At 42.3% G+C, this 23,439-nt stretch overlaps 1 protein-coding gene across 13 annotated transcripts in view; it reads right to left on the bottom strand.

Moving 5' to 3' along the window:
• Window positions 1–23,439, bottom strand: part of ST3GAL3 (ST3 beta-galactoside alpha-2,3-sialyltransferase 3) — a 191,887-nt gene that overhangs the window by 37,821 nt on the left and 130,627 nt on the right. For 12 of the 13 annotated variants that reach the window (XM_030454997.1, XM_030454990.1, XM_030455000.1 and 9 more), the window contains 3 exons: window positions 22,628–22,691; window positions 14,726–14,821; window positions 9,515–9,701 (listed from right to left, as the gene is read on the bottom strand). In XM_030454997.1, the coding sequence (XP_030310857.1) occupies window positions 9,515–9,701; window positions 14,726–14,821; window positions 22,628–22,691 (347 nt within the window). The remainder of the gene's footprint in view (window positions 1–9,514; window positions 9,702–14,725; window positions 14,822–22,627; window positions 22,692–23,439) is intronic. The other variant, XM_030454999.1, reaches the window with a different exon arrangement.

Below are 23,439 nucleotides of genomic sequence, written 5' to 3'. Positions count from 1 at the left end.
GATACTGGATTAAGTCTGTATTACAGGTAAAGGTGTCTGCAGTCAGTGCTCACCTCTGTAAATATTCCATTTGAGGGCTATAAGCACAGATTTCTAGGAAATCACATCTGTCCTAGATGCTTTTATCATCTAGCTTCAGCTCCTAACCTTCAGTCTGTTATTTCTTATCAGCACTGCTTGAAAGGCCCAGAGAGAGCCTGCTGACATCTTCCTCCTGGAAGACCTCCATAGCAGGGAGCAGTGTTCCTTCCATTAGCAACTTTTTCTTCTAGTCCTTTACTCTTGTACTGCTTGAGTGGAACTTGACCAAGATATCCAGTCTTGATTTTAAGAATTTGAGAGCAAATTTATTAAGCCTGTAGGGCAGATGTAGCAAAAATAATTATACTGACATAAATGTAGTGACTTATTTGGTCATTTGACTAGCTTCAGATATATTTCTTCCTACTAAATTAAAGTCTTCTGATAAAAAAATGTTCCCTCTAAGTAGTCAGAGAGAGACTACAAGTAAATCTCCCCCCAAATCTCTTTATTTAGCATAAGCTAAGTAAATTGAACTCAAATCTCTTAGACTAAGGGAGGCTTTGCAGAATTCAAATGATTCTTGCAGTTCTTTACTGAAGTATTAACACAGAACATCTTTATTTTACTACCACTTGCATGAATAGCTGATAACCTCTGGGCGATGTCTCCGTTTCACCACTGATGATGTTTTCTGCTGTCTCCAGACAGCAGATTCACAAATCACTTATCCTGTATGGAGGAACATCTGCTGCACACGTGGCCAATACAATATCCTCAGCAGGGATGGGCTGCACTGGTGGTAAAGCTGCAAGTCTGGATGGAAGAGACACCTGCATGTCTGCATGTGTGGCCAGGTGGAGATAATGCTGTTGGAGCTCAGTGTTTATCTGTTCATCTGGTCTGCCAGGAGCCCAGACATGTATGTAGGGCAGTGAACATGCATACCTTGGCCAGCATGCAACTACTAGGCAGTAGTGAGGGATAAACAGGAGGGTAGAGCTTACTGGGTGTTTACAAGGTGAGGGAAATCTGAGAGGATTGTGGTGCAAGAGAGAGGCATGAGGGAGGAGAACATAAATCCGCAGGCAATCAAGCAGTTTTGTTAGCTCTGCTGTTGATGGAATTGTATGTTTCATTAAAATCAGCATCAGATTTGGAATAAATTTCTTTACATTGCCTCAGATATTCCAAGCCTATCTTTCATAGAATCATAGAATTGGCTGGGTTGGAAGGGACCTCAGAGATCATCGATCAGTAACAAGTATAGCCTGAGTTCACTGTGACCTTGAAATGCTCCTGCCAGGATGTGTATAATATTGATGTGTGAATAGTGCCAGAACCTGCTAAAGAGAGTGAGTGCAACAAGAGCACCCTCTCAATGCTTTTTCAAGACAGCTGCAGAAGCAATTGAGTTGTTCCTCGCTCATGCTGGCTTTTCTAAAGAAGAAATATGGAAAAATTGTAGCTCCTTAAATTATCCATCTTGTTTGACTTTGGCTGAGTCACCGATGAAGAAGGAACAAGTGATCAAATACCCAGCAAAGGACAGCAACTGTCAATTGGGTGGCAGCTGATATCAGAAGAAATTAGAAGATGACAATTTTAGGAAAGAATTTTAGGAAGAAGCAGGATGGTGAGGCAATCCCAGAAAGGATGCCCTACTAGGGCAATGATTCAGTCTCTTCAGGTCATAAATTCTGCTCAAGTCTCTTCATTTACAAATGATGTGAAGGGAAAGGAACTAAAGAAGAAAAAAATCTGACTGGACCTCTCTGATTTTCACATCACAGATAGGACTACTGAGCTAGAAATGGAGATGATGCTGTCTTGGAAGATGTGGGATCAAGGTTCTTTAAGGACTCCCAAAGCCTAGTTTGAGTAAATGCTTCTTATCTTTTAGTAGGAAGTATAATGCAAGGAAGACTGGAGTTAGGTAATAGTAAACTAAGTAAGGGATCAAAACACCTGGAAAAAACCCATCCATGGTGTAGGTATGATGGGAAGGGCAGGCACACCGACAATATTTATTTGAATTTTAAGGAGAAACTGTTTAAAATTGAGGTAATGAATTATATTACTCCTATGAGCACAAATGCTTTGCAAACTTCTGATACATGGATTTTTTTTTTTCCATCCAGAAAACAGTTTATTTATGGCTATTTTTTATTTTCTTCATCTGCCCGACAAGCTTAGGTAAATGTAGATACAGACTTGTGGATACTGATAGCTATCCAGTCTAGAGGGACAAGTTTTATTGTCCAGCGTGCATCAATCTGATAATATTAAATGCTACGAAAAAACACTGCAACAGCATCAAAGCAGCCCCTGTCGCCAGCTGATGCTTGACAGTGTACTTACAGACACACTAAATATACCTGGGTGGGAACAGCTCTCAGCTCTGTAGTGACCTGCCTAATCTTATTATGCTGTTGCATGCAGGTATGTATGGAGGGCAAGCTCCAGCCTGCACTTTCCACACCAACAAACCTCCTTTGGGAATCTGGCCAGGAAGTCTTCTCCAAGGCCCGTGTTGCAAACTGGGTCATTTGTCTACTGAGGTTCCTGTATGGTCCTCACCACAGGGCTACCTGAAAGCTTTTTAAAAACTACAGAATATGGAACCAAGGTCTTCTCCCTCTTCTGGTCAGCAGGGACAGGACTTTGTATAGGATACTTATATATTTTCCAGCCTCTCTTCTAACCATGACTGGAAAAAAAATGACTCATCTTCTCTAAATAGGGCACTAGTTCATACTTCTTATATCTTCTGGAAATGGCTCTGATCTCCTAGGCCAGTCACAAAAAAGAATCTGCTTTTCTCATATTTAAGTAATACTTGGTTCCCTTGGGCCATTCCCACCAATGCACTGAAATGGAGGAGCAGGTCCTGACTGGGAGCACAACCTCTCAGTCAGTACAGAGGCAGTAGCTTTCTGCACAGAGAGTGATCAAACCTTAAAAAGATAATACTGTCCCCAAAATCCTCTCAGAAAAACAGACTAACTCCTAGCTACTCTGTCAAAAGAGTACAGAATAATCTCCAGAAAATACACCATGCAGACTCCCCTATCTCTTCTTCTCAAGAGATGTGATAGGCGCCAGAAGAACCTGCCTCATGTTTTCACATTATTATGAGGCATTTTCTCTGCTTCAGCATTTAGTAATGGTTCAGTTGCCTTGACTGAGGCACTGAACCATCCCAACGATGTGATAAGGTATTCTATGCTATGAATTCCTAAAATATCCTCATGGTCATTTCCATGTGAGTGGAAATGGCCTTTTGGACCATGTACTGGGACCACAGGAAAATCACCACTGAAAAGGCTTTCTTCCCTCTGTCCTGATGCAAGCCTCATCATGTCCTTGAGGCACACTGGCAATCTTACTCACCAGCCATGCCTGCCTCTACTCTACTTCTGAAGAGATTATTTAGGTGAAAACTCAAATTTATGAAAGAAATTGAATAACGCTTAAGCTGACATCCCAATTCAAAAGCTTCTTCCCATTTAAAATGGAGCAGCAAGTCCAGCTTACACCTCCTTCCACCCAGGACCAAGGAAAACAGGATGCAAAGCAATGCCTGTCCCAGCATATCTTTAAGCAGCTGCACTAGAGCTCTGTCTCAGCACAGGATCAGGCATCAGAGATGTGTAACCAAGCTTTGCATTCATAATGCCTTAAGGTGCATTTACAGCTTCACCAAAACCAGTGGAAGACTCTTTCTCACAGTCCATTAAAAACTGAAAAGGCTGACTATATATACCCCTGGGAAGCAGAAAGGGAAACAGAATATTTGCAATGGAGAAAGAAACTCTGGAGTGAAACTACCAGTGGTACCAGACTCCATTTGTCAAAAAAAGGCAAGTGACAGAATTGGGAAAAGCAGGTTCTTCCTCTCTATCCCCGACCCAGAGAAACTGCCTGATCAAGTGATGGTTGCAGGTTCTAAAGAAGTTGGAGATACACGCATGTGGGTGAAGCTTTACTTGGGGCTGGACATCAAGGATAGATTCACAGCCTCACTATTTTCCTCAAGCTGATAGGAGGAGCTTGGTGATTCCTCAGGTGTTTTTTTTCAGGGATGCAAACCAGCCCCCAGACAAGGCTATTTGAGAATTTGTGGAATCCAGTGTACTAGAAGCCTGTGACACTCACAGTCTGCCCCAGCAAACACATAGCATGAGAAAGCCATTAATTAATGGCAGAAGAGAAGCTCTAAACAAAAGCTCAGCAGACAGGGAGGGCTCTGGCAGGCATCCGGCCTTGGCTCTAGCACAGTAAAACAGGCTGATCAAGGCAGGGAGGTATCATAACATGCATTCTAGCAGGACTAGAAGTGACCTGTTGACTTAAAGCAGAAATGCAGTTCCCAAACGAATGGTTGAAAAACATCTCCACCGCTGCCACATCCAAAGAATGTCCACAAGCAGCAGTCAGATGCTGCAACAAAGGAGGAGGGGGTTATGTTGTGCCCACTGCTGGAGGACAACTGCTTTTCAGATGGCATCACTGCCATGTGCAAGTTGCCAGAGGCATGCCTCTGCAAGGGACAGACAATAGAACTTGGCCTGGTTTGCAGGCAGGTGCTCACTCGCTCCTATAACTTTCACTATCAAAGAGAGCTCCAAGGTGCCGCAGGCACTTACTGCACAAGTGACTCGTCCTGGCAAAGGCTGCAGAGATTCCTGCTGGAAGCATTTGCAGGCTCACTGCTACATGAGAAGGAAGCTTATGAGCTGCCAATTTCTTGTGAAACCTTTGCCCTCACTTGGCTGCTTTACCACCATGTGCCAGGTGTTCAGGGAAGTGAGCCCTAGCAAGCAAGAGAGCTCCTGATTCACTTAATGATGGGCAAAAAAACCACCCTGGAAACAGCCTCAGCACCAGGCAGTGATGGCTGGTTTGCATAATCGGAGCTTGTAAATCTCTCTCTTTCAGGAAGCATCTACTCTCCATGCAATAGAGAAACCTTCATCTTTTGATCCTTGTTTTAATAGAGAAGAGCAGTATATGGCCAAACCTCCCTCCCCCCATAATTCCTCTGGTACTTTGGGTATGCAGGAAGAGCTTCTGTCACTGAGGGTCCCAGGGTGATGTGGGATGGTACAGTAGTGAGAAGCAGAAGGGAGAATCACAATATGTGTGGGAAATGTCTCTTGGCAAAAAAAAAGTGCTCAGAAAAGAGTGTAACTGTTCTGAGCAACTGTCTTTGAGTCAACCCACCTCTGGCGATGCACTAGGAGCAGTCATTTAATCAGAGAAGGGGTGTCTGGAAGTGTCAGGAGGCTCTTGCAGCAATACCATCAAGTCAGCACTATCAGAGCAGCCACCACAGATGCATGAGCAGCTCACATCTGTGACCCTTCTGCAATAACCATGGGTTTCCACAACTGCAGGCTGCGGGACTCCAGCTCACTTCCTTTTCATTTGTACAGCAACATATTAGGTCAGAATGACGCAATCCTCCCCTCTGATGAACATGTCACTTTCTCCATCCCACACTACCTTTTCCCCATTTTGTTGCAAAAGTGCAATTATTTTCTTCTTCAGTTTATTCTAATCCTTGTAACATGACTGAAAACAGATTACTGGTGTTGTAGTTGCTCAGATTCACCCACCCTTCACCTTCCTAAAGACAGGTCTGTACCCTTCAGTGAAACAGTACTGCCCTAACTTGCTACTAGACACAATTTTGGGTGCCAGCTCACCCAGAACTCTATGGCAGAGGCTACCTTTGTTTTACTGCTGCTGCAGTATGAATATTTAGCCAAGTCTGTCCTTTTTCTAGATTAATCTCTGATTTAGCATGGAATAAAAAGCAGCCAAGATTCTTCTTTTTCTTTGGTCCATGTTCCAGTGCTCCTCTTTTTGCATACAGTGCCTTCCAGGGCACCGAGGCATCACACAGACCTCTGGCTAGCTGTTTCACCAGACTGAATGTCAAATCCTCTGCCATGCTGTTCTGCTGCTGCTTCTGCATCACACTGATTCTTTCCTTTTAATATTTCCTGAAAATCCTCCTTTCTACAAATCACTTATCCATTTCTCAGAATGCAAGTGCTGCCAAAAGACTAATACAACATAGAGCAAATCCCTCTCAGCTGCAGGGAAAGTAAGCTTATCTGACCACTGACCCCAGCAATAAACTGTCATTTGCCATTCATTTACTCTTTCTCCCTTTGATTTCACTTACTCAAGAGAGGACTAAAAAGGATCCTATACCTGGCCCAAAATGTTTGGTCAAGCAGGTCCAAGTAGGTCCAGGTCTCACATTCTCACAGCCAACCTGCGACACTAGCATGGAGACATGCAGTTGCCAGCAGCATTCAGGAACAAAGGAAACATCAGGGGACAGAGTTTTGGCCCATTTTTTGAGGAATGTGTCCTCTTCCACAGAAGTTATGCTCTTCAGCAGGATGCTTCCATTTTCCTTATCTCTGTTCCGAGGTCAGACTCCTGACTGTAGCCACTGGTTTGCAGTGGGGATGAAGTCCTCCAGAGAGACAGGCCTAATGCCAGACCAGGAATAAACAAAAGTGGCATACAGAGCTCTTAGGTCATGCAAGTGACTTTAGATGAGTCCAGAAAAGTAAGAAACCTCCTTTTTTTTCTGGCAAACAGTTGTGAGAGAAACAGAAACTCTCCACAGAGAACACTGGGCAGCCATTTGTCATTTTGAACTTACCACATGCTGATAAAAATACTAACACTACTAGAACAGACACCTACATCTTACTCCCACAGCACTGTCAGGTCTCCATCTCTAGCTAAGAGACAGCATTTTTTGCCCTGGTTTCCACTAGAAAAAGCACTTGTGCTAGCCACATGCTTGCAGCTAAAGCCAGTGACAGCAAGATCCCAGCCTCAAATAGAGAGAGACCAAACCAGAGAGGAAAAGACAGATGTTTTCCAGTCACTTGGATTGTATCCTAAAGCATTCTATGAACTGTTTCAGCAGCCTTGAACACCAGCAGTGAACACCAGCAGTGAACACCAGCAGTGAACACCAGTGATCGCCTTTGGGAACTTTTGTAAAACAGGTAGGGTGTTAAAAGATTGAAAAATGTACAAAAATAGTGCCTAGACCAAGAAGGCAAAAAAAAAGGAAGAGAGCTGATCTATGATTGCAGCTCTCAGAATAGTAAGATTAATTATTTGTAAGCACCAGAAAAAAATAACAAAGACTGAGTAGCAACCCAGGAATTGTCATGAGTGAATCATTATTGGGGAAAAAAAAAATTAAACAAAAGTATTTCTTTATACAGGGAAAGAAAGTATCATAGGGGAGAAGCAAGACCTGAACTGGAATTCATTAAGGCTTCTGACATACTACTTTCACAAACTTGCCAGAAAATTTTATTAATTATACTTATATGATACAAGCTCAGAAGCAGCTAAAAAAAACTATCCGGGAGGAGTTTTCAGTGGGCTCAATGTAGAAATGGAAGGATATTATTACTCTGGAGTTTGCCTAGGAACCAACTTTATTTAGTGTTTTCACTATCAGCCTGGATGAGGAAGTAAAAGGTATGTTTATTAAATTGCAGAGAACATGAATCTGGAAAGAATGGCAGGTATGCTGGAAAGCTCTGCCAAAGGAACTTGGCAAACTGGAGAAATGTGCTGGAAGAAAGAATCAGTAGGGACAAGTGCATAGTGCTGCTCTTCAGCAGAAAGAGCCAATGACACAAGGACAGGGTGAGGAAGCTGGAGATGTAGCTGTTCTTCAGCTCTTCCTGTTATGAGAGTCTCAAGGAACTGGACACTCACCTTCAATCCCATGCTATTGTGGAAAAGGGAGTCAAACCAGTGAATCTAAAAAGAGTAAGAACTGCAAGGCTAGTGAAGTAGCTGTTTGCTCCTCTCTGTTTGCTGTACTCTGTACATTTTTGGGCACTGCTCTTTAAGAAAAAGATAAATCAACTGGAGGCATTCAAAAAAGCAAGAGGAAATAAAGAGATCTGGAAAATATCACCTACAATAATTTAAAAAAAAAGGAGTGTTTATTCCAAGAAATGAAGGATACAGGGACAGCCACAAGAGCACTGAAGTAACACGTGATGCAAAAAGCTCAGGTTCTTTCTGCTCTCTGCCAAGCTGGGCATGGAAACACTCAGTTAAGGGCACTGCAATTGATCTCCTAGCTATTCTACCAAGTTTAACAAACTATTCACTGCATCTTTCCAGGAGCAAGGGATACCACATCAAAAACCAGTGATGCCCACATGACTGCAAGCATCAGGTGAAAATTCAATTAAACCAATCCATGCTTTAAACTTCAAGTTAAACACTAGGAGTCCCTACAACTGCACTCAGGTTGCAGGGCACTGACACCGCCAGAGCTTTCCCTTTCCCAGAATGAAGAACAAGAGTGTGGCATAAACAAAAGAAAATGACTACTGACTCATTAAACCTACTTGTGCTTGCCCAGAGACTGACAGGTAACTTCATCTGTCTTGTACCAGAAGAATAATCACAAATCGGTGCCAGTGTGAGACAAAAGCAAAGTATGAGCCCTTAAGGCCATCTCTGTAACAGCCATATACAATTATACTGTGTGTGGTGAGCTGCCAGCCTCCTCTCTCTGTGTCTGAAGACATGATACAATACCCCACCCTCTGAACATTTATCTGTTGGTCTGCTATTTGTTGAAAAACCATTAAAGATCAATTGAACACACATACATACAATTTGTAAAACAGTAACTATACCTAAGTAAAGGCCATTTATTCTGGATTTCATGACAACAGATAAAGACAAACTATATTCTGAGTGAGATGGCACTGATTACAGTCTGATTCTATTTAGCATGGGTTACTTACAAAGAACAAAACTACTGGTAACAGGTCCATAGTACTTCAGAAGGACACTAATGCAACTGATTGGGAAAAAATATTCACACGGCGAAAGTAGTGGATTCAACACTTGTGTTTTAAAATTAGACTCGATACTGGTCTTCTGTAGGCGAACACATATAATGAATCTCAGTAAAGCAATAACCAAGCAACATTTAAGGGCTTGTGGTACCCAAGGGGTCATGCTAAGTCTGTGGATTGTACCTTGTCAACAAGCTGTGCTGCTGCTGTTGTCTCCTCACCTCCAAACCCCCATTTCTTCTCCTTGCCATGGCTCTTTTGCCTCCTCTGCTCTTAAATAGTAAGAGCCCACCAAATGTATGCAAAAGCTTGTCCTTTTAAATAATCTTTAAAAGAAATTAAAAAATAAAATCCTTGTTCATAGTACACACTAACATAATCTTGAATAGAAAGCCACATCTGTGATGCAAGGTCAGGTTACAGAGAGATGTCTCTGTAAAACATATTTAATTAAATCTGAAGAGTCATTGGAGGTAAAAAAAAGCCTCCACTTAAATGAAGTAGGACACACAGAGAAACTCTCCTCAGACCAAAATACAACTGTGACACCACATCTGCCCACCAGTTCCAACAAGGTGACCTTCACAATGTCAGGTGACAGTGTTCTTTCTTACCACTTTCTCCTTGTAAACAATGTATTTCAGCCACTTGAAATCCTGCCACTTGAATCCTGCCAGAACAAACAGGGAATCCTTCTCATACTGCTCCATTTTCTGGATTGCACCTTCAGGATACGTGATCCGGAGAGTTGTCTTACCACCCACATCTTTCTCAAAGCCCTTCACTGGAGCCGAGTTCAGCCTGTGGGGTGACCAGAGAAGACACGATGATGGATTCCCACTCACACTCCACCAAGCTGATGATACAGCAATCACTGCTGGGCAAGAGCTCCCTGGACAGCTGTTACAGCATCAAATGTTAACTCACATTGTGTTAAACACAAGCGTTTATCAAGCTTTATACCAAGTGACAATAGTTTAATTAGACGCTATTTAAATTATTTCATTGAACACAATACAAACCAATTCTGCGTATCCACTCCCGTGACTTAAATTGAGTTAGAAGCCTTGGAAAAGGAAACCAAAATATAGTGTCTTGCAAATTTAAAGTTACAAACGATATTTTAACATTAACATTTTAACATCCCATCACTCCCAGGATGTCTTACAGGGATTTTGCAAGGCTGGGCTGAAACGGAAGATGGCAATTTGACCAGGCTGAAACTGGTCTCATGCCCCTACTCCAGTGCAGAGCTTACACTGCTCATCTTAGAATCATAGAATCATAGAATCATAGAATTGGCTGGGTTGGAAGGGACCTCAGAGATCATCTAGTCCAACCCTTGAACCACCGTTGCGGTTGCTAGACCATGGCACTGAGTGCCACATCCAGTCTTTTTTTAAATATCTCCAGGGACGGAGAATCCACCACTTCAGTGGGCAGCCCATTCCAATGACGGATCACTCTTTCCGTAAAGAAATTCTTTCTAATATCTAACCTAAACTTCCCCTGGCACAACTTAAGTCCATGCCCTCTTGTCTTGTTGAAAGTCGTTTGGTAAAAGAGCCCAACCCCCACCTGGCTACACCCTCCTTTCAGGTAGTTGTAGAGAGCGATGAGGTCTCCCCTGAGCCGCCTCTTCTTTAGGCTGAACAACCCCAGTTCTCTCAGCCTCTCCTCGTAGGGTCTATGCTCGAGTCCCTTCACCAGCCTGGTTGCCCTCCTTTGGACCTGCTCCAGGACCTCGATATCCTTCCTGAACTGGGGGGCCCAGAACTGGACACAGTACTCCAGGTGTGGCCTCACGAGGGCTGAGTACAGGGGCAGAATCACTTCCTTGGACCTGCTGGCAATGCTGTTCCGGATACAGGCCAGGATGCCATTGGCTTTCTTGGCCACCTGGGCACACTGCTGGCTCATGTTCAGCTTCTTGTCGATCCAGACTCCCAGGTCCTTTTCTGCCTGCAGTAAGAATGTTTTGGGAACTAAACCAGCTAGTAATTAAAAAAAAACCACAGAGGAACAATGTCCACCTTGTTTAATTCCACAAACTGCCCCGCAACACCAGCAAAAAGGAAGAGGTTGGGCTGTGCGTCTGGGGAAGACACAGTAACACTGCAGTCTCACCAACCTGGAGGAGTCTCTGCTGTGGAAATGCATCCCAATCTGAAAACACCCAGGCAGACACACAGCTTTGCTCTTGGCCATGCTGATTTCTAAGGGAATGCTATCTGTTTAGTTGTGCTTTTGTTACAACACTCCCCAGGCACAAAGTTTTTTATTTTCAAAAACCAAACTGATCCGGTGCCAACAGTGATGATGACTTTCATGACATTAAAGTTAAGAACTTCTTTTCAAAATTAGAAACCCAAAGCTGAGGAAATTTCGAGTAACTTGGAATACAAATCTTGCTGACATCAAACAGCAGATCCTGATGGAACCACATTGCCTGCTTGAATTATTGCAGCCTCCTTGACTCGGGGTAGGTTCAATATACTGGAAAGCGCTTATGGGCTGCAAATTTTTTCATGTAGGAATGTTAATGAGGATCTGGATTTGTCTTTTTCAGCCTGGGTAAGCATTTTAGGTGGGAAACCTTTCAGTACAAGAAAATCCCTGTATACAACCTAAAATTAAGTTAAAAATTAAGGAGAATCAATTTCTATGTATTTTAAATAAAAATACTTACTTTATAATTAGGGATAAAATATTACGGGGAAAACAAGAATTGGCATCACCACAATTTATACAGGACATGAAGCCTACAAAGCAGGTACCCTTGCTTTGTACCCTGACTTTGAGGTATCTAGACCTGACTGCTTGCAAGAACAGTGCTTCCAGCCAGCAGGATCCCTTGCTTTTTCCTGTTGCTGACAGCAGGCACATTCACACATCACTCCCTTTTGCTATGGGTGTTATTTAAACTTCAAGGCCCTGCATCTCTTTGCAACAGATGACCCCAGAGAACGTGCCTCTAAAGGTAATAGAGAAAAATACAACAAAGAACTACGTAAAGAAAGCTTGTTAAACAGATATTCAGATATTTGTCTTGAAGCTGAGGGAAAGGTCAGTATCTGCAGTCATTTCAAATGTCAATGCATAGTTCTTTGGCAGGGTTTTCCCCACTCCCAGGAGCTGGGTTCGCTGTTTTGCTTCATACCTTGTGAAAGCTCCCAAAACCTGGGACCCCTACTTTGTATCTAGACAGGAAACCAAACAAACCATTTCCCCAAGTAAAATGAACTCGGGTCTCCAGCAAAGAGCCAGCATGTGAGCTGCTGATGGAGTCATAGTGATGGAGTCCTGCTAACGAGCCAGCACTGTCAGCCCCACATCAGTGCCCCAGGGGTAGCGCAGGCAACGGAGCAGGAAAAATTCTGGCAGCTACAAACTGTGCTCACGAAGGTGCGTATGAGACAGCTTGAAACCTTTCTCAGAAGGGACATGCTGGTGCTTATAAACACAGCTAAATCTTAGGAAACCTCAGTTAGGATGCCAGGCCTCATACTACCCATGGACAGGCAGTTTTCTCCGTAAGAGGTTTCAGAGTGGTTTTCTGTGTTTCCTAATGACATAGGGAGCTTAGAGACACTAACTCCTAACCTTGGCACCATAAAGACCCCCTTGAATATTAATAAAGTATTACAAACCAATTAATCCCCATCTCATTCTAACCAGGAGTTTTTGGTACACATTTGTTTTGATCCTGTCTGCAATCTATGCTAAGGAGGCATTTCAGAGCACTGATAACTGCTGCAACAGGCTCCTGCCAGGTAAACAGTCTAACAGCTGGCAATAACATCTGCAATGAAATCTGATAATATCCAAAGAAAACCAGTAACTAACTCAGTCCAAGCTGTGTTATAACTGTCAAAGCTGATCTGACTTTCTCCACCACAAGATCAAAATTTCTTGTTGCAATTAGCGATCCTTAAACCGTAACATACAAAGCATCAAAAAATTCCACATAGCAATGGATTTATCCCTTGTCCACAAATATACTACATTTCTCCCCTTAAAATTCACCTTCTACTACCCAAATCTGATACTTCAATGGATTTTTGCAACCCATGAAAAAGGATGCTCTAAACCAAGGGACTTGCCCAGCTTCCATAGGAGTAAGAGAAGCAGCAGCTTGATACATTTAAGAAGTCTGCTCTCACATCCTCAGTCCCACATCCAAGCACCTGGCTTCATTTAACCTTTACAGTTGACTTTTCTCTCCTTTAACCATGCCACAAATAGCACAGGTGCTTAACTGCCCTCTTATCCTCTGAGCTTGCAAACTGACTTAGATTTATTTAAGTGGAGAGAAAAGGCTAAACTTTTAGTTTGGAAATTAAATAGTGGACTTTCTGATATAAATCTTGGTGGGTGGCTTAGTCCAGATGGACTGAAACTATTCTATTGCTAGTCTGAGCCCAAGAAAATTTAATTCATCTCAAATAACTGCAAGTCACCAGACCATGACGAGTAGTAGGAGCTCTTCACTAACAACTGATAGTGGGATGAACTAGGACAATGGCTGTAAAAGTTTTGTCCTGTTCTGAACAGTCATCCCTGTGTCCAGAGCACTGCTGGGGAAGCAGAGAACCAATCACAGGAAAAAAAGGTCTAGAACGGACCTTCTTGGTCTTTTTGTCCAGAGTTAGAGGGTATTTATTAATCTAAGTTATTTTCTAGCACATGGAAGAGAAAGGAAACCATGCTAAATGCTTCACTCTGCCTTAAATTCTTCTACTAATCCCTTTCTTTCTTCCACCTTAGCTAAGAATTTGCTATTTGCCACCATGTCTCATGGTTGACTAAAGTTCAGAGAGATGATGGCAGCTACATTCACTTAAATACGAAATCAGTTATCTTACTAAGGAAAAAAAAATACCAACTTAGATTGTGTTAAACCAGTTTTTATAAACTGACACTGCAGTTTATCCCACTTTTCCTATTTACCATCATAGTATTTTGTTATTCATGATTCAGAGCCTGCTATAATGCTCTGCATTTTTTTTCAAGTCAGACTAATGGGTCCGTAGCTCCCCAGAGCACATCCCCCCACTCTCCTACACACACTCTCTCACTCTCCATTAGCACAGGTATTATGTTTGTTAGTCTCCAGTCACCCAGAACACCTCCCTGACTTGACAGATTTATTACTTAGAGTTATGACTAGACCTGTGATTTCACATATCAGCTTGTTTTTCAAGAATTCTGAGATGGCGATGATCCAGGTCCTCAGCAAAAAGCACAAAGTCCTAATTTTGACTGTGGTCCTTTCCACTCCTATGGCACTCTGCTTCTGCTCCCTTATTCAGCATCATCATCTGCAGTGAAATAGGGGCAAAGTAGCTACATTTCTAGGATGTACCTACAGGTTTGTTATTGTTACTGTAACTGTTTACTGCTTCCTGGGACCCTCTGCTGCACTATTCTTAATTCTTCCCATCCTAAGAGTGAAGTGTAGGTATCACCAATAATACTTCCCTCTGGGAGCAGATCTAATGCTATGTTTTACTGTTTAACCACCTAAGGGCATCAGAAAAGAAGTTTTTACGGAAGAGCTATGAAGTGAAGGTTCAAGTGGGATCACAGGAGAGGCCACATTCCCAAAGAGTTGTGGAAAACAGTGTCTGAGGAATACCTTTACCCTTTGATGTGACCAGCATTTATAACAAAATTTTTTATGCTCATGATTTTTTTCCCTTCCATCCCATACTAGATAGTGCTTTCAAAGAGATGGATATTGGCACTAGTGTAGGTTTAGTTTGCCTATAGAGCCCAACACAGAAACTGAACACAACAATAAAACAGTTATGCCAAAAACTCACCTGACAACAACATCATAGTCATCAATTTTTAACCCCAATGACTTATTTGCAAGTACTCCACCATTTCCCACAATAATACATCGCCGGCAGCTGAGACTGTGGAAGAAACAAGAGGAAACAAGTGACTTTTGTAACATAACTTCAGGCACACCAAGCTGCACAAATTTAGTTTGGACTAATTTAAGAACTACAGGAAACATTTTGGAAGATTAAAAATTAAGGGGAGGACAGAGATATGCTTCATCATCCCCAGCTCACCCCATCATGGCCAGGCACTACACGTGATAAACTGCTTTCAACACCTTGCACTACGTGTGGCCTAATGAGATGACCTGTCAGGACAAGCAGCTCCTCTCCCCCCACACTCCTGATATGATGGGTTTGAATCAAACCCATCTGTTTACTTAAACCTTCTCATTATTCATTTAGCGCTGATATAACAATAAACCAAAGGCCTGGTGAGGAAGTCCTCTACCCAAGCAATTTTCTGAGTGCTTGCCAGGTTATCTGAGGTGTGCTCACCTTGCTGAGTGCAAAATTGTGTTACTATGAGACTTCAAGAGATAGAAATCTACTAAATGGATAGAAAAAGGACTCCCTCCACAGTCCTGTCCAGTAGGAAACCATATATATGGAGGCATAATGGGTGAGGAAAGGGAAGGAAAACAATCTTAATTAACAAAGAAATAGGAAAAAGAAGGAGGAGAATGGCTTCTGGTGGAACTGTGAGTCACAAGAACTCTCTGCAGCAGATGTTAAAAAGTGATTTCGTTTAGAAGTCAGCAAGAGGACTTCTTTCCAGCCATCTAATTCCAAACGCAGCTGGCTCTTCTGGCAATGTGCCTTCATCTCTGGTAGTTCACAGAAGGAATACGTGTCTGCAGAGCCTTTTTCGGAAAATGTCCAAGGCAATCAGTTGTGTGGAGCAGATCTCTGGGCTAGGCGGCCTTCCTAGTCCCAGGCACAGTTGAGTGGTCTCTTGTCCTAGGTGTCCTTGCTGTGATCTGTCTAATGAGCAGTATGAGGAAAATTCTACTTATGTGAGGTCCATCTTTGCAGGGCAGGGCTGGAGCACATTTAAAGACTCAGCTAAGTCACTGAGGGTTACCCCACTGACAGAGCCATTAGCTGGATATATGTGCAGAATTAAAGTACCAAGAAACACCTAGGAACAGCTTCTGCAGCCCATATAAAGTTTCACTGCAGATCCCAGACTTTCCAAAAGAAAAAGCCTCCTCAAGTAGACTTATTAGCCCAGTGCTCCCATCCCTAAGGCTGAAGAAGTGTGGATATTTGTGACAGTCAAAACACATCAGAGAAAGAACTTTATAAACAATGACACAGCAAAAAAATACAGATCTGGTTCAGGAAGTATACTGTGCAAAGGAGGGAAGGGAAAGACTCATCTTTGAGTACACCCGACTAGGTAGGTGACCAAAACCCTTAAGGAAAAGCTGCTATAAGAGGGAAAAAAGACTTAGTTCAGTTCTAGCCAAGTGCAACTGCAGATGAAAATACTCTCTTTTTATGATTACAGTAAGGAAGTTTGACCTCCTGAACACCACACTGCTGGATGAAATACTATAATTTCTCTACTCAGTTGTCTTTGAGCCATGACATTTATGTTTTGAAGAAGAATATCGTACTGAAATCCAAAGGCTGCAAGCTGTAGACACTTCCCTCTATCCCTCTCCCACTTACTGTTAGGATGCTCTTACTGTTCTGAATATAGATGTGTTTGTTTCAGCCTCAAACCACTTAATTGCATTTTTCCTCCTTTCTGCTAAATTAAAGCACCATCTACTGTCAGCAATCCCTTCCACATCTGCATGTGATACACTTACTGACAAACCACAGCATGTAAACATCTGCTTCGAGGTGGACAATCAGTCATGGAGCAGACTGGTGAGCATGAGCTGCTACACGTGAGACAGAAGAACCAGTTCCACCAGACAAAGCTGTTCCAGCAGCCTCTCTTCACAACCTTGTTACCACACAGTGCTTGTAGGCTGATCAACACCCATTCTTCATTTTCTCTTGACCATAGAAGACAGAAAGAACTCATCACATCTCTTACGGAATTGCAGCTCTTCTAGATTTTGAGTCATATTTGCCATGGCTCTCTGAACCACTTTCAGCTTCTCCCCAAATCTGCAAAGCACTGACTCTGGAAAACCAGCATGCGGAGCTAATGCTGTTCAAAGCAGGGTCTCTTTTACACAGAGATTCTGACATTACTCCAATCCTCTTTTTATAGTCATTGGCTTTCAGAATATAATCCCCATCTTGTAAGCATGATCTGTGCTGTCATCTCTCAGATGGCAGACTTTTGATTTGGCTCCAGTAAAAAACTGTTCAGAGAAAAGAGACATTAAAAAAAAAAAAAAAAAAAAAAAAAAGGCCTAGACTGACCTGGCACTCCTACTCCTTACTATCCCAGTCTTTGGCTCACACAAATTTTCCTAGTGTAATTTTACATTTCCTCCAGGTGGGTCTTAAGCATTGTGAACACCTGCCAGGAGGATTACACTAGAAGTGTCACTAAAGGATTAATTCTCATTCCTGACAATAACTTTTTAAAGCCATTGTGACATACATCATTCCTAAGAAGGATACGTCTACAACAGCATTGTGTACCATCAGAATATAATGGACCGAAACGACAAAATTAATGTCTATCTCTAAAAGGTTATCTTTATCAGTCAAGCCTCTAGTTCATCTAAAAATGTATCTTCTACATAAAAATATTTTGTTTCCACAAATACGAAGATAACTCACATCAATTATGCTGTCATCCTAGCTCTACTCTTGATCTAGTTTCCCAGGAGTTTTCCTGCAGAACTGAGCTAATCAACTTACGATCACTTCTTTATCATCTTCCATATTTCTCTAGGAACAGCACAACATTTTCAGTTCTGTCCAACATCTCAAAACAGGTTTAAAAGCTAATAGTAATAATAAAAAGAACTTTCTATTTAACTCTTTAAATACTCTTCAATGCTTAATTATTTGAAAAGACATATAACTGTCATTTAAGATCCTCACAGTTACTAATAAAAATATCAGAAGTATTTTGTCATTGCTGTAAAATGGGAGTAGGGCAATAAAATTCTATATTAAAAAAAACCTAAAAAAACAAAACAAACAAAAAAACAAAAAAACTCAACAAATACTCTGCCTTTACTTATATAACCGATAGGTTTATCACCTTTGCCCAGCTTCATGTCTGACCCACTCTTATAACCTGGTGTTCTTGATGTATTTTAAAACAACCTCCATTTTCCTTAAGTCCAGCAATCAGATTTTTCATTAGTATCTTATTGATGCTAAGTTCTACTCTTTGATCTTCTTGTGATTTTTCTTCTTAAATTTCTCCCAGCAGTACTCTGCCCACTCTCATTGTAAAGCCAGAAGTCAGCCTATTGCACACTCAGTGTGCAGTACTCGGGTGCTGATTGCTTTCTTCAGGTGCACATGATGAGGATATGGTGAGTCTTGGACCCTTCTTGGGTTCTGCATATCAGGAGTGTACATAAAGTCTGAACAACCTGGACTATTTTCATCTAGACAGGGAGAAAGGTGAGCTAGTTTGGTCTCACCAGCTTTGGCAGTCACACAGTGGGACAGTGAGATGACTGCAGGACCACCCTGATGGCACTGTAAAAAGGAAGCATTTGGCAGATATGTCAGGCACCTGTGAGGCCTCATGTCCTGACCAGAAATGTGGATACTTGGCACCAGCTGAGCTCCTTCAAAGCCAGCACTGATGATACCTGAGCATGGGAAACCTGTGGAGTCACTGCTGTCTCCAAGTGAGTTTCTGGGTGAAGAAACACACCTTGCAGGCAGCATCAGTTACAGCTCAATTGTTTCTCCACAAAGAGGTGTGCAAACACCTTTATGTTTGTTTACATAGAATGTCAAAGCTGTATTTCTTTTTCAGAGGAGCTCAAAGACTGAATACATCAGACACAGCCCAGTTTCAGTTTGCTACCAGGGTGGTATGAAGGAAGGTCATGGACTTTCCACACCAGAAAGACTTTCCCTAAAGCCCCCTAATGGGAGCTGCAGCCAGATGTATAGCCTCCTGACACACATGCTCAGAGGTTGAGTTCATCTACACCCAAACAAGGATTCACACAGACTTTCTTGAACAATATAGCACTGTAAACATACATACATGTTGTAGCAATTGCTACTTCCTCTTCCTCTCTTTATCAGAGCACTTTAGAGATTTGTCAGGGGAAAAAAACTACAAAGCTTTCCTTCATGCAACTTTGGAACTAAAGGCTTTGATGAAAGTTACAACATAATTATTACAAAATACATCTTTAGGGTAACTGGTGCTTAGGGAGGCTTAGCATATTCTGGTTTGATCTGGCTGCTGCTACTTAAATTAGTGATATCAACCTGAGCCAGAAGAACACAGATTTTCTCTCTTGCTCTATCAAGTTTCTTCCTCACTTGTTAGTTTATATACTGCCTTACTTAAGACTGTATTAGTTAGAAGCCCAAATTAACAACTTTCCTTTGTTATCACCTGGAGGCAATGCAAAAGGGTCAATCAGGTTTTATATTTATATCCTTTCACAGAAAATGTATAGGTCATCATTGCAGATTGAACTCAAAAATCCACTTAAGTCCAGCCAGCAAAAGAGCCCTGAAACTAGAAACTGAGCCCTGATCAATTTGCAGAATGAGGGGCAGGCCACCAGAGGAGCCACTAAAACAAGCACAAAAATGTCAGTGATATAAACAGGTCTGGAAAAGCCAACACAGGGCAAGAGAATTCTGCATTGTCAAAGACGATATCCACAAACACCTGCATTAGGGAGAAAGACATGAGAGCTCTGAAGGAAGAGGACACTGACCTTAGAGAAAGTCCCACGGATCTCAAATCTTTCCCAGAAAAGCTAGAGCTAAGTTGCAACTACTCTCACAAACACAACTTGAATTTACCTACATCCTGCCCTGGAGCAGAAGCAGGCTTCTGTTCAACCAAAGGTACCATAATATGGAGTCAAAAGGAAAGCTAAGAAAGCCTAGCATCACTTACACTGTGTTACAGGCGTGACCTACAGCATTTGTTCACATGCCCTCCAGCTGCTGCTGGTTATTAACACACAATAGAGAGATTAGCTGGAGTGAGTTGGCAAAGCTGCCTCAGGATGATGAAAGGCATATGTGTACCTGGAAGGATTGAGTTTGCTTGATTTCAGCACCATGTTGGTACACTGCGTCAGAAAGGTGCATCGAGATGCCCTTCTGGCACAAGCATAATCAAACAAACCACTTCTGGGGCTTACAGGAGGGAAGTGAAGGTAACATTTCAAAGGCACAGCTTTGTAAAGGAGAGCAGAAGTGGAGAACCTTGGGCGGGGACAGGACCAAAGGCTTGGCATAGAGATCTCCCACCATGCAACTGTAATCCCCTCTTTCCTTCCTGTGCTCTCATGCACTGCTCTGACCTCACCTGTCCTGCCTCTCCCACTCTTCCCCCCAGAAAGCTGCATTCAGCATGTGGTTACATGAACGCTTGCTTCAATAGGCTCAGCAGTGCTCACCCTCCCCACCCATCCCCAGCCCGCTGCCTCTCCTCCTGCCCTTGGCACAGCAGCTCTTCAGTGGGAGGGGAGCTCTGTAAATGAAGTCACTGAATGATCCAGGTTATGAGAAAAACTTTTAAACTGGAATAATTTTGGTGCCCCACTTTAAACTTCTCTTCAGACAGCAGCAGCACATGGAATGGGTAGGGAGCTACAGTCTAAGAGCAGGGCAGTAGCAGTGAAGAATGCTTCTTAACCTTAAATATTGGTGTAACTTGGCCTAAAGAGCGGGTGAACTTGGAGTTCTACCAGCCTACTGGGTTCCAGAGAGGATACAAGTGGAAGGGTTCATAAGATCTCCTAGTCTGACCCCTTGTACCTCACGGACTCCAGGTGCGTCTCTTCCCAGCTCTTCCACAATAACCCTTCAAGTTAGGTGTTCTCCAGTTGCTACGTAGAGGTAAACAAAAGGGTAAAGGTCTTGACTTTCTCCTTGATCAGTGAGCTGCAAGAGAGTGAGCTGAATCCTGCTTTCAGCACACTGGAGACGCCACAGGTCACTGTTGGACTCCACTTGGAGCCTGAGACAAGACGAGAAAGTAGCTAACCTCTCCTCATCTGTCTGCTCTATCAGCCCTTCTGGAGTTTAAAAAAAAGCAGATACCACTGCTGCCAGCACTGTAATTCCTCAATGACCACAGCTGAAGAATACTTTTGGGAAGCATACCTAACTTTTAATTAATTCATGCCCTGGTCACCAAGCAGGTTTCCAAAAGCAGCACTGAGGTGGCTTTAACACCTCCAACACTACACGAGCTCTCTCTTGTAACAACCCCCCTGCTGCAACTCCACTCACTTACTGCTTTAGGCTGCCATTTTGTAACTTGCTATCCCAAGCCTTTCCTCTCCCTTTCTCCCACACCAGCTTCAATTTCTGTCTTCCCTCTCTAAGACCTTTGCACTTGGAAGGGCTTTGGGAGCTATTTGACTGTGAGGCATTTTTACTGCACAACCAACATCCACTGCTTTGCACTTACCACAGCACTGCCAAGGAAAACAATATCTCCCCAAGATACTTGTGTGTTTACAAGCATACACACCACCAAACTCTGTTACTGCAAAACTACAGAAATACATTTCTATAATTTCCCACAAACAACTTTTGGAGGAGTCTACATGTGGATTTTTCAACACATTAAACTCTTAACTCTCCAACTAAAGCTGAAATGAACCCCAGTTGTATGCAAAATCTCTAAGAAGGTAATTTGTAAAATGATTTTGCCTTCTGGACATTTCTCAAGTTAATCCAAACTCTGGAGGCTATCTCTACTTAGTACTGCTGTGAGGCAAGGCAAAATTCAAAGCAACTTAAATTATCACGTGGATTGCAAAAATCTAAGAATAAACTTTCACATAAGGAATAACTCCAGCTACAGCAGGTAAGGTCTACAGTGTGAGAGGTTTGGAGGTAAGGCTGGAAAAGTCGGTGAACTTTGTAGTGAAAAACAGGCAAAAGAGGTGCTGGGTCAAGAAAGAAACCCAATATGTTTAGAAAGCGAGAACTGTGCGGTGTTTAAGGAAGTACCACTGCTTGGAAAGGAATAGTACCAGGACTTTGAATGAGATCATGACCAAGTAAAAACCTCTGAGAGTTTCTGAAAGGAACTATCTCTAACTGGCACTAAACCAAAACTGCAGGGCAAAGGGAAGGAATGACAGAAAGTCAAGGACAAGACACACTAAAGGACTATCGCTGGGAAGCTGATTGTTAACAATCCAGTGAGTTTCAGAGGCAACCTCTACAATAGGACTGAAGACTGAAGAATCAAAGGAGCTTCTTCTATAGACATCAAGGCAAATACCTCAGGATCCACAAGAACTGCTATTGCATCCTGGCACAGACTCTGCCAACACAATCACACATTCCTCCTTTACGAGCGAGGTATTAGTGAAGAATTGTTAAAATAAGCCAGCCCCCTTCTTTCCCTCTGAGAGTTTCTTATGATCCTTCTGCTTTGTCAGAAAGGTTGAAAAAGAATAATGCAATAATTGAAAACCTGCTATTCACTTATTTGAAAAAGGGGTAAGAGGGTGTATTGTGCCACCATATGAAATAAACGATTAGGAAACAGTCAAACGGTAAATGCCTTTTTCTACTCATGTTTGACTTAACAGAGGTCTCCAGAGTTTATGTATTTACTGTAAAAGGGACTTGGTTTCCAGCTCCTGATCTACCTCCAAAGCACAGCCAAATTTACTGGCAACAAATTCTGGCAAAGTTATCTAGCAAAATTTATTTAGGACACGTGGAAAATAATCACTTCTACTCCTTCTATTCTAAAAGGTCTCATCTTACCTGTCAAGAGCTGGAGTTAGACGGTAATCTTTGGTTGCTGACAGGATGGCTTTGATCAGATTATCTGGGGAGAAAGGAATACAACATTAAGTAGAAGTTCACACTTCTGATGGAAATGAAAAATGAAGTAATGTACAGCATCTGAAGTTATTACTTGGAGGAACTGAAATAAGGTTCACATTAGGATTAAACACTTTAACTTGCATATATCAAGGGACTATGAGCTTCAAACACTGGCTGCATAGAAACATCATGTGCCAAATTTTGATGCATCATGCAAATGCTTTGCATAGAGAGACAGGGAACAAACACAATACAGTTTAAGGCAGTAGTTTCACACCCACACTTCCCTGAGATTTCAGTTTCACAAACACTTCAGACATGAAAAAGCCAGTATCACTGTCAAGGCTTGCTTTCAGACAAGCTTTTTATCCAACTGAGTGGTGAACCGGATGCAGGAACAAAACCAGATTAAAACTGATGCTTTTTATTTTCCTGAGTTACTTTTAGTTTAAGTTCAGTTCCTCAGTCTGGCTTTCTTCTTGGCAGAATCCAATTAAATCATGACAGCCGATTAAAGAAATTCCTATAGAACTACAACCTACACTAATACCCAGTGAATGTTCAGTGTTATTGTGGTGTAAGTTATGCAAGTGTAGACACGCACACGAATTATATGTATTAAACTGTGTATTGTAGCACAATAATTACACATAAATAATTCAGTAGACTACAGAAATTTTCAAGTCTGCTTCCTCCTAGATTTTGTTCTTTGTCACTAATTTTTCCATCTCTCTGCCCCATAAAGATCC

Source organism: Calypte anna, chromosome 8 (assembly GCF_003957555.1).
Source record: "Calypte anna isolate BGI_N300 chromosome 8, bCalAnn1_v1.p, whole genome shotgun sequence".
Taxonomy (NCBI): Eukaryota; Metazoa; Chordata; class Aves; order Apodiformes; family Trochilidae; genus Calypte; species Calypte anna.
The sequence above is the reverse complement of the archived record's forward strand: the minus strand, read 5'-3'. Positions and strand labels throughout refer to the sequence as shown.